General features: G+C 38.7%; 1 protein-coding gene across 1 annotated transcript; it reads left to right on the forward strand.

Moving 5' to 3' along the window:
* The first annotated feature begins 1,324 nt into the window (after positions 1 to 1,324).
* On the forward strand, positions 1,325 to 9,833 carry LOC105664190 (uncharacterized). Its single transcript, XM_012297658.2, has 3 exons — positions 1,325 to 1,498; positions 1,877 to 1,958; positions 4,364 to 9,833. Exons 2-3 carry the CDS (start codon positions 1,884 to 1,886, stop codon positions 7,262 to 7,264), a joined length of 2,976 nt encoding a protein of 991 aa, XP_012153048.2. The 5' UTR covers positions 1,325 to 1,498; positions 1,877 to 1,883; the 3' UTR covers positions 7,265 to 9,833.
* The last annotated feature ends 2,229 nt before the right edge of the window (positions 9,834 to 12,062 follow it).

Genomic DNA, 12,062 nt, shown 5'->3' on the forward strand with positions numbered 1-12,062 from the left:
CACACGAACCTAAACGACGCTCGATTTCCGTATCTACTTCCTAGGCACGAAGGGATCTGATAAAACCATGGGGGTATTAATGACGTAATGAAAATATAACGCACATCAGTCCCTAAAAATATCCCGACGACGCGATTAAAAGTTGTGGCCTTTTCCTCGGGGAGCAATTTAAAACTGATTTCTGGCTACGATGTCAGAAAGTTGGGTGAAATCGTGTTAACTGATTTTAATTACTTAGGAAACTTGAGCAGTTTCCGAAACTTTCTACGTCGATCAACACCAGAATGGATGCACCTGAGAATGCAGTCGTTCCATCCCTCGCTTGCCTACTTCCTCTATCAGTTTTCTCTATGTTCTTATTATCAGTCCAGCCAATTACTTCCTCGTCTAATCGATCGAAAAGGTTTCAGCTACGAGAACTACCCTAATAATTCATTCCTTTCTTCCTATCATCAGGTTTTCTTTTTATAGTCTGGTTTACACTGGGTACCCTCCTATTCCAATAGTCTTTCAAGAAATAAGCCTTGAACTGCGATGATAGGCATAATGGCACAAACAGAAGAGGCCGTCAGTGTTATCCGTTTCTTATTTTATTTGTTCATGTTTTAACATTTCTTTTGTCAATGGGTTTCTAGCATAGGGTTTTCAAAGAGGAGGTGCTGCTACATTTGGCACTTGTCAGTTCGGAGATGCCAACAGTACAATCGATTACATAACCGTTTAAGTGTCACGGCAAAGAGTACAAATTATCAAATTACGAAATACTACTGTGAATTATCTCCGCAGTAATTATAATGTAGTATTATTAGTGTCCTATGCGAAGCTGCTGACATGCCATCAATTGTGCTGTGCTGCCTACATGGCTGTTCGGCATGAAACAAGCGCGATCGCGCCACGTGGCAATAAAACGGTGAAAGTTGTTCCGGAGAATTTATAGAAGAAATTATTGTCTCTAACTATGAGCCATAATTAATAATTTATTTTCCAGGTTATGTTAAATTATTTGTATGTTTAAGTATCTTATAAATTTAAGTATAGTTAAGAATATTGCTACACGGTCGGTAACTTATCGACGAATAAGGTACGTGTTTCATTGTTTTTTGTTTAATACTGTATTGTTGGACTATTCACACTATTTATAGCAACCGATACAACCTTTTTAGTTCTGACAATAGCGAATTATTCTATACTTGACTTTTTGAAAATTATTTCATACTTGACTCTTTTAATAATCTGCAAATATTTTAAAAAAGAGATCTATATGTTGCTTGTGTATTAACATAATTGATGTTTCGAACTTGTATTTGACATTATAAATATCAAATATGAAAGCAATGTGATCAAATGCGTTCTACGAAATACCTTCGAAATTTACTAACCTTTCAAGCTTCAGAGAGTTTAACGGGAGTCGCCTGAACCAAGTCGAAAATCGTAGTAGTGTCCGTTCGTTGAGCCTGATATTAATATTTGAAACTAAACGGAGTTTTTGATTTCTTTAGTACGTATAATAGATCTATGTTTAATAGTAAAGCACATGAAAAACATTCATTTTATAAAAATAGAGTAACGAGAAAGAATTATAAAGTATTGTGAGTGTTGCGTACACTAACCTACAATATCTCGATATTTTCTAGTGCTTTCTGTTTTCCTGTTAGGTGCTTCCTACTCTTCAAATAATTCTGAGAATTTTCACTGTGCATGGGCATTGTTTCTTATTAATTACAAACAATTGTTTTTTTCTAAAGTAATTAAAATATTTTAAGTAATTCATTATTTTTAAAAAATAAGTTGTTACATGGTAGAAATCATTAATCACTGATAAATTTCGTTTGACTGTATAAAGTAATTTGTCTAAATATGAAATTAATTTTTTCAGAAATTAAATGGCTCGTGTGTTCCAATATGTCCGTCCTGTAAATGCAGTTTTAACATCTATAGATTTGGGCAATAAAACACGTGTAAGTACAGCTTCAAACATAATGTATCAGTTAAGTTTTTACTATTATTTCATATTGCATAGTATTATATGAAATATTATGTATTACAATGTATTTTCATTGTCTCGTAACACAAAATTAAATGTAGTAACGCTATAGTGCTATGGCGATGCAAACCCCATGATAAATACAAAAGAAATTTTAAACAGATTCAGAATGCACAAAGAGATTCGTGAGTGAGATTCAAGCATGAAAGTGCACTACAACCATTTAATGTATCATAAATATCTAAGTCTATTATTGCATCTAAGAACGTTATCTTAGTTTTCATAGTTTCTTTACACCGTTAAAATATTATCAGTTCAAGGACATACTGTATGCATGGACGGTAATGTGTTCAAAATTACCGTCAGGATTCATTGTATGCTTTCGTTGCCAAGTATGTACAGTGACGTTAGCTTCTATTGAATATCAGTTCTATGTTCACTATTTATGTTTTGAATATAGCACAATTTACACTTTGCGTATCATCAAGTATCAATGGAAATTTTCAAATTATAATACAAAATGTTCAAATCGCTCTAACTTTCCTAACAATTACCTAAACAATTTCTAAAATGTGTCATTTTTGTATCAGTTTATTAATAGTTTTCCCCCAAAGTCCCCCTAGATCATTTGTTCATTTGCTAAAATTTCACAGCGTTAATTGAATAAGTTTTGCTTGCTCATGATATTTAGTCTCTTAAGAAGGTTACTGTAAGAAATCTGTGATTGGTTAGTATTTATAGAACATTTACAAACGTTTCGACAGTTCAGAAAACATTGACTGCTGGCTTTTTTCTCAAGTCGGTGCTATCTGTGCCTGGCTCCGGCTTGCCGAGTGGTTCCCCCTCTTTCGTTCATAGGGAAACGTGTCCAAGTGCCATGCAGATATGGCGGAACGGTGCAGAGGCAAGCGAACGACTTGGCTCTCACTGTCCGACGTTGCCCGCGACCCTTCCAAGGTTTCCGCCATTGGGATCTTGCTGGCATGCGCTGGCATGTAACTCTATACGCGGACAGTGCGTCCTGCCCTGTCAAGATTCGTGAGAGGAATGCGAGTCCTATTAGTTTTACTGTCATAGAGCCTAAATTCCTTTCCGTCATTTATTAAAACGGTCACATTTATCAATAATCTCAGAAGCATAGAGCCATATAAACGAAATATCCCTCGTCGGGTTACTCGTTACCGCTTTAGCCAGTTCAATTTTGATGCGTCCCGCCTGATTCATACATAGTACCGTATACAAGGTCAACAACGAACAGCACGTGTCAAACAACTTTGTAGGAAGCAAATTATATTACAATCAAACAGATCTGCATTCCCTTCGCATATTGTCTTTCCAGCAACGTACAGTATGCTCAGCTCTGTCCTATGGAACGTGGGAGCACGGAATTCAGCATTCGTTCGACTCGGTCTTGTTTATATACGGGAAGAGAATGGTTAGCTTCTGTCGCTGATGACATCCTATTCCCGCATATGCATAAGAAAGGACGCAAGTCAAGCGAGTGATGACAAATTCCTCCTCCCGATGTCCCGCTGACCACAATGTAGCTAAACGTGACTGTACTGTGCGTTGCTGGATGTTTAACGAGTCGTGTGGGGGAAAGGAGACAACTCCGCTCGTATCGTCTGGCTCTGTCGGTGGACCTCCCGAATTTCTCCAGTCCCCCGTTCTCCTATCTCCTGTTATACGTTCACTCGATACTGGGATCCTCGTATCCCCGGATCATGCTTTCGAAACATATACATAGCTGTCATTATGCGATGCTGTGTCACAGTTTTAACGCTCATACCGTCATACGCTAGGTATTATATGCCATATCAAGAATAAACCCGTTTAAGTCGAGACACATGAGCCATGAACAAGTCCAACTTTCGTCACTGTGCCGTTTTGTGAAACTTCTCGTGAGACCCAACGTTACTAGCAACACATTCGAGATGTGCCGAACCTGACCTAGACGAGGAAACCATTCGGCAGATAGGAGCTAGGTTTAGACCGATAAGCTGTGCGTAAGATCTCTGAAACAAAATTTCTAGATGAGAAACAGCATACAGAAGTCGATGTTTATGTTTTGATGAACGGAGGATAGAAAAGTAGCAATACAGTAAAGTCATACGTGGTGATACCTTAACACTTCTATCAAATATTTGATCTAAATCGTTGGCCCAACGGCGATAAAGAAAAAAAATCCGAGTAACTGGAAACTTTTTATTCAGCTGGGACAATGACTGCCATCTGCGAGTAGTCACGGGATTGCCAAGCATAGTGACTTCACTGTACCAAGAGTGCTGTTGCTGTTTCATATTGTTTTTATATAATAATAATAATGAAGAATGTTTTATTCCGTAGGATGTTACATAAGGTTTGTATATTTTTTTTCAGCCTTCCGCAGATGGAGTAAGAATCAAGGAAGAGCCTCCAGATTTCGATGATCTCAGTCCCTTCTTGACTGACGTAGACACAGTGACTCAAAATGCATCTACAAAACATGCACGTCGTCGTTCAAATACTGTTAGTATCGGGAGCAACGAACGCAATTTAATTCGGGAAACAGTAGCTTCTAGCAAAAATGATTCGGATACCTCTAGAAAGAAACGTAAACGGAATACAAACGATGATTTGGATTCCCAATGTGTGGAGCGAAAAACTAGGAGGAGGACAATTGTTTGCGAAATTAAAGATGTGCCATCGAAGGATATCACGGATGAAGTCAAGAACGAGGTGTTGTGTGACGTGTGTTTGGTACCATTCTTATCGAAGGCAAAGTTAAGCCACCATACCCAGAGATATCGAACCCTGATGGTGTGCGAATATTGCAGCGCACCGTTCAATTTTCCCACAGCACTTTATAGACACCAATTGGTTCATTTTCGTAAGTACGGTCCAGCTCCTAGGGCGAAGCTTGAGTGTTATTTTTGTGAACGAAGATTCGACAGGAAGGAACGTGTGCAAATGCATTTGTTTCACTGCCACGCAAACCTATTGCAGTCTTACATGTGTGATGCTGACAACGGCAAAACAAGTACAGGGACGAAGGATACTGCGTTGAGTCTAACCAGCGATGTCACCAAAAGTGTAGAAAATTCACGTATGAAGGTCCTCCCTGCGGGTATAGTCAACAATGTCGAAGGAGGCATATGCAGAGAGGACACTACAACGAGTGTAATCAACAGGCCAGAAAAAAATACAAGTGGGAAGGAGACCACGGAGCAGGTAATCAACAATGCTGACGTAAGTGCATGCAGGAAGGACACTACGGTGCCTGTAATCGACAGTGCTGACAAAAGTACGTGCATGGAGGACAGTACGATGTATTTAATCAACAGTGCTGAAGAAACTACACATAGGGAGGACACTACGGAGCGTGTAATCAACAATGCTGAAGAAACTACACATAGGGAGGACACTACGGAACGTGTAATCAACAATGCTGAAGAAACTACACTTAGGGAGGACACTACGGAGCACGTAATCAACAATGTTGAAGCACGTAACCATGTTGAAGAAACGTCAAGCAGTACATGTGCGAAGGATACTACAATGCGTACGACTGACAATGGCGAAGAACCTGCAGAAGATACATTTACGAATGATACTACCTTGATTCTTGATCATGTTGACAAAATGAAACAAAATACACGCATGGAAGGCACACAGGTGCCTGCGACCGACGATACTGAAGGTGATACATGCAGAGAAGAAACAATAATTACAGGAGGAAAAGATACAAGCATGGACGACACTATGACACTTGGAGAGAGTGATGTTCAAAAATTGTCGGAAAAACCCATGGAAGAGATTATGAACATCATTGGTGTATCTAAAAATGTCGAAGAAAATACACTGGCAGACAACGGTAGAAATTGTGTCCCTAATAATTCTGACAAAATTGCAGAAAATATTTCAACCGCAAACAATTCAAGTCGTGCCGTTCACGATGTTAACAAAATGGAGGATGTTGATACAATTGAACAAGATTCATCGATCAAACTCCGTAGAAGGTCTGTAAAGAAGGATAACAAAGTCAAACAACCTACGTCTACTGGGGTTAGTACGAACCGTGTGCCAGAGAATGATGGAAAAACGAAAGAAAATATGCAGACAAAGAACACTGTCATGACTAAAACCAGTAATGCTGGAAAGGAGAACCCACCAATAAAGAGTAGGAAGCGCAGAAAAATGAAAGTTAACGAAGCCGAAAAAAATTCTTCGAAACAACGACGTTCCAAAGTAAATACAGAAACAAAAGATGTTCAGAATTCATCGCCAAAGGTGGATACATATCTTCTAAACGATAAAATCAAGATCGAACCCGCGGAACCAGAAGACGACGATTGCTTAATCATCGATGTTGAAAACGTCAACGAAGTTACATCGACAAAAAGTAATATAACCTGTTCCACGGAGAATATTGACAAATCACATAGAAAGGTAGGTCATACACGAAACACTGATGAGAAAATAGATACTGAAATGTTAGTGTCTAGTACTGTACCAACTTATTCATTTGGTACTGCGTCGCCTAGTACAGCGCCATCTAGTACCATGTCACCTAGTACTGTAACCAGTACTACGCCAAAAAAATTAAGGCAAACCACTCTAATGGAATTTCTTTCATTCTCTGGAAAGAATTTGAATCAGACCGCGTTAAAGACAGAAAAAGAAGATGAGACGGAGCCCAGTTCGAGTGTTAGTGTGCAAAATAAGAAAACGTGGAAACCTGTATGTACTTCCACGCCACTATCAAGCTCAAGTGTCAAGGATACCGTGGCTAAGACTTCTACCGATAACGCTTCTACGCCGATATTACGAATGCACATGGATCCCGACTCGATGATCAATTTATTGACTGATCAGATAAAGAGTGAAACTGTGGATGATTACGATTCCAACGTTTCTCAAAATTCTCCATACAATTTGAGAAAAACAAAGACCGATTCTTGTCGCTCATCTCCAAACTTACACGGTACCGTCTCTCCTAATATAATGTCGGCAAAGAGGAGAAAACGAACTACGAAACAGAAACTATCGTTGCAAGAGAAATTGAAGGCTAAATACAATTGCAAAGACTGCGTAGTTCGTTTAGAAAGATGCGATTACACTTCTAAACGCGTGGTTTTTAAGACTGACATGACCAAGAGCAGCATTCCTCTGCAGTTGACGATAGGAGGAAAAGGAGGCAGAGATTTGTTAAGTGGCAAACAAACGAATACCAATAGCCCAACAATTCGGATAGTAAAACTAGAAAATTGTATCGTCGTCGAAGTGATGGAATCGAGGTAAAAGACGTTTCGTAAGTGGTATTACCATAATATGTGAATCTCTTGATTTATAAAATACTCTTGGACGTTTTGGTAAGTACATGTAAACCAACGTATATCATGCGAGAAAATGGACAGGTGATCTTTTGATTTCCTGAAGGTTTCGTTCGTTACGATACACGAAACAAGGGCTATTAAACATATTGCTCGATTGTTTTTTTTTAAAATACGTTCAGATTAGTCTGACTGACTAGTTTTTGCCAGTGCTTAAGAATGAAGAATATAGCTGGTCTTAATTTTTCTTTCTTTCCTGCTGGCGAGGACTACTGATTCAGCAGATTGATATCTGGGTTCAAGCAGGTTCAATCTGGTATTTTAAATGGATGTGAAATGAATTTGGGGGGAAGAATCTTCTCGGGCGTACACGCCGACATCCATGAAATTTTCGGCGGGTATTTGATTTGCCCATTACTCGCATACAACATAGTCATCTTCGTCAGTCATCGTGAACACAGCATAATGTCGATCACTTATGGAGCGATCAAGTGGTGTTTGATAGCGCTTATTTTTCGTAGCAAAACATACGTACCATCCATTCATCGATACATTCAGGGATTCATGAGACACTACTTGTAGATTTCTTAGTGACAGCGAAATCGTTGCTTTTCTGTTGACAACGCTGCCTCAAATATTCAGACCAAAAAGGCAGAATGCTCCAATGTCATTCTAATTTTATTCATAGCGTAATAGTGTTGTCAACTGACCACCTAAATTACTTTTATATTTATGTTTCCTGTGCGGACCTTCAGAATGTGAAAGTCAAACGTAAGAATGTTGTGCACGATAACACATTAAACCATTTTTAAAAATAATTATAACGATGAAATGCTTGCAATTATAATGCGTTGATTTGGAAGACAGAAACGTGGCTTCTGAGACGTTATATATGTTTAGTTATGTTTTTATAACTGCTAAACATTATACGTTTTACTTTATACCAATCGTAGGTGTTTGTAGATGATCAGCATGATGTATGTATATATAGTTATATATACGCCTACGTTATTATAAAAGTGCATATCCAGGCATTTTTAATGAATTTTTTTTGAGCCATGTCATGGCAAATAAATATTTTTAACAACGAAATCTTTTTAATTTGCACATTCCTTATATTTCCTGCCCTGCACGAAATCAGTTTCGCCCGTAAATTATATTGGCGTTAAAAGACCATTTGACACGGCTCCAATGAGCTAAGATCTGCTAGGTTAATAGGAATCACAAAATAAGTTTCGTGATCTTTTCTGGCTGGAAGCACATATTCCGCGTAATCAGATTAACTTATATGCAATAATTATACTCCATTCTACAGGTTTTCTTACTTTGGACATGGTATTCATAGTGCCATATAATACATCAGACTATGTGGACTCGGAACAGAGCACTTCGCTGTTGCATCTATGGTACTAATGCATTAAGTTCTGTCTTCCTATAGTCCCCTTTAACTGTGATTATTATGATCACTATATTTAGACTGAATGGGTGGTCAGAAGTACCTTCATCCACAAAACCACCTTTATACTCGCAGTTGATTCAGGATCGTGATTTCCGTGGTTGAGTTTTACTATCAGCCAGATCATTCTTTCATTTCAGTTAGTTATTTCCAGTCAGTCGATTTGCTTCCATTTCATGTACAAAGTTACCTCGAAAGTTCATGGCAGTTCGAACCGAGGACAACAAAGTTTCAAAGCATGTAGTCGTTTCAGACTTCATTATGTGTTTCTTTATTGTGTGCAAGTGAGAAACAGATATCTGATACTCGAAGATAGATACTTAACGCTGAAGTTAATCACTCCAGTCAACTTTCAAAGAAACTTCACCCTCGGTGCTATCCACAAAGTTGGTTGGTAAAACAACGAAGTCGAAATGTGGATAGCGTTTAGCTTATTGTCCGTCATTTCAGCACTTTTGAACTACACCAATGTCTTCTGCGGAAAGAGGCCTTTTCTAGTATGGTCTTGTAGCCTATCAACTTTGTTTCGATTCCGGCAGCACGGTCGAGGGGCAACACGAATGTATGACTTCCTTATATACATGTCCAAATGCCAATACGATGAACAAGTGTATGGTCGCATCCTTCCACGTGACAGCACTATCATGACATACCGCCTTGTCATCCTTCATACCCAGGCACTACTTAGGGCGTCACGATTTTCTTCTTTATGTTAAAGACTTATTATTTAACTCAAGTATTAATGGAAATATGTTAATAGAAGAATCGTATTTTGTTAAAACTGACGATATACCGTGGTTTTAATAGGCTAATGTTGCACAGTCCAAGCTCTTTCGTGAGCAGGGAGCTCACGATCACGGGTGTACACAGTGCGTGCAACGATGAAATGTGCGAATATTTAAGCTAACTATTGACAGTTAGCGAATGCCTACTCATCGGTGCCCGCGAGTGTACGCCCGTGCACTGCCACTGTATAGATTACTGTTGAGGTGAGAACAAGGAGTTCTTTTATCCTAAAATCTGTAAATTTTTATAATGAAATGAGTAATTCTGTATGTATTAAATAAACATTATGAACGTATTACATAGCTGTTTTTATTTGATAAATGTTTATTCCTAAAGGTGGATAAATCTCTCTCCCTAAACGGATCGTTTCAATTATTCTTGTCAAATGTAATTGTGATTTTCGATAAATCATAATTCATACTTTGGGATATCGTACTTTAATTATGTAGGAAGAACAATGCTTTGTGCAATTAATCTGTTGCGTTAAATGTTTAGTGAATTAATGCTTCAATTTCCATTATGATGTGGACACTTCCATAATGGAGAAGAATGAAAGATGGGGCGCTGGACGTAACAACGTCAAAATATGGATGAAATTTATCCTTTTAAAGTTCATAAAATTGTAGTTACCCATTTTATTTTTTTTTTCACATTTCATGTGCGTCTGTCGAAGTAGGATTCATTATTTTTCACATGTAAACTTTTGCGATACTATATGCAACTCTTGTAGCAATGTAGAAATTTTCTAATAAATAACATTTTTCTGGCAACGAACAGGGTTTTGTCTTCGCGTTTAAACTGCATTTTGTGTGACTGCGTGAACACATCGCCATTTGAAACGTTATGTACGACTCGCGTTAATTAAAAGATGCTCCACAGCGGTTAAAATTGTATCTCTATATACACAAGACTCGAAACAGGGCGTACCTTTGGCAATGTACAAAGCACTTTGATTCAAAACGCTTTGTACAAGTGACGTTAATTAGATAATTAAACTCGGTTTTTGTTAGAATACCAGCGAGAGAATAACAGTGTATTTTTTTCCACAATAAAAGTTTATAAAGACCATGTCTCTGAACAGCTTATTCGGAGATACCTTCACCTTACCATCTATATTTTCAGTTGTATGAAATCGGGAGTTGTTCGGTAATCGGGATGGGAATAGAAGGCCGTCGGACACTGCCTGGATTACAAATCCCAGTCAGCTCTTGAAATGCGGCCGTGCCTCGAAACGACGCGATATCAATATTGCGGCACACAGTTACCGATATAATACTCGACAAAGCATTATAACCTGGTTGGCATTATTACGATAACATATACGTGCTTCGATAACGCGACACGCTACGCGATATAATATTAACGTTGCCTGGTGACGCGCTTCTGTTATCCTGCCCGTCCTTCATCCATGCTATTTTCGCCCCAGCCAATATGAAATTGGTATACTGTGTTTACTGCTCAGTTTGCAGCCTGCGATACCAGAAACTGCCATAACATTATAGCAACCACAAATTCCTACTGGTGCTCTTATACTTATGCATACAGGAATCTGGAGTCAACGCTCCGTCATATCCACTACACGATTTCTCTTGTTCGATATAGAGCAGTTCAGTCTCGCGTATGCATTGAACTTTTGTCCCATTGTTTAAAGTGCCAGATAATCTTCCCGATGACGAGTAGATGCGACTGTGTCTATTTGTTCGCAAGAACTTGTGTACATATTCGACTTTAAGCTCAACATTCCAGCAATACCACCATCTTCAGCTGCAGCGTCACAGAACACTTCTATAACCGTGTCTTTCAACTAATCCGGCACCGACGAGAAGCTGTTCATCCATCGGTTGCCAACGCAGTCACGAGGACCACAGAAATGCGGATCATCAGTGTGCAGTTTCCGTAAGGCGATCTAGCAGATTCCTCTTGTAATTAGTCGGATTTGAAGTCATAGGTCACCGGATACCGCCAGCATTGCCATCTCTGCTTCTATAATTCTGTTTACTGGATTTCAAGTTCTATTATTGTACATGCATAGAAGAATTTGTGGAATATAATGATTACAATGGTAGCACTGTTGGCTACTTACTACCACATGGCAATCCCATGGCATCCCTAACTTGTATAACTTTACTAGAAGATTCATTGCTCATATATGGAACCACGTATACGTGATGTCCAGAGAATGTCAAGAGAGTATCACAGTTATCAAGAATCGTCCGTTTGTGGAGATTTGATACAAAATCGCTCCACACAAATGAGTTTAAAATTTTTACTTTATAATTTAAATTTTGGTAATAGCTTGGAAAGGAGGTCTTAAAGTTTATTCTCCTATTCGAAATTTACATCTCAGAGACTCGGTTCCAGCGCGGCATACGCATATTCTTTGACTTACGGTTAGAAGAACGATATCTCCTTGTCTCTGACGACAAGAGATTCGGATTTCAAACTTTTGTCATGTCGTGGCTCGTTGCTACCTCGAACCGAGATAAACCGACGAAAACTTTCCGGGTGCCTCACGAAATGTAAA

Source organism: Megachile rotundata, chromosome 3 (assembly GCF_050947335.1).
Source record: "Megachile rotundata isolate GNS110a chromosome 3, iyMegRotu1, whole genome shotgun sequence".
NCBI lineage: Eukaryota > Metazoa > Arthropoda > Insecta > Hymenoptera > Megachilidae > Megachile > Megachile rotundata.

Coding starts and splice junctions, on each gene's coding strand:
- LOC105664190 (XM_012297658.2), top strand. CDS start 1,884: ATGGCTCGTGTGTTCCAATATGTCCGTCCTGTAAATGCAGTTTTAACA. Junction 1,959..4,363: donor ATTTGGGCAATAAAACACGT/GTAAGTACAGCT, acceptor ATTTTTTTTCAG/CCTTCCGCAGATGGAGTAAG.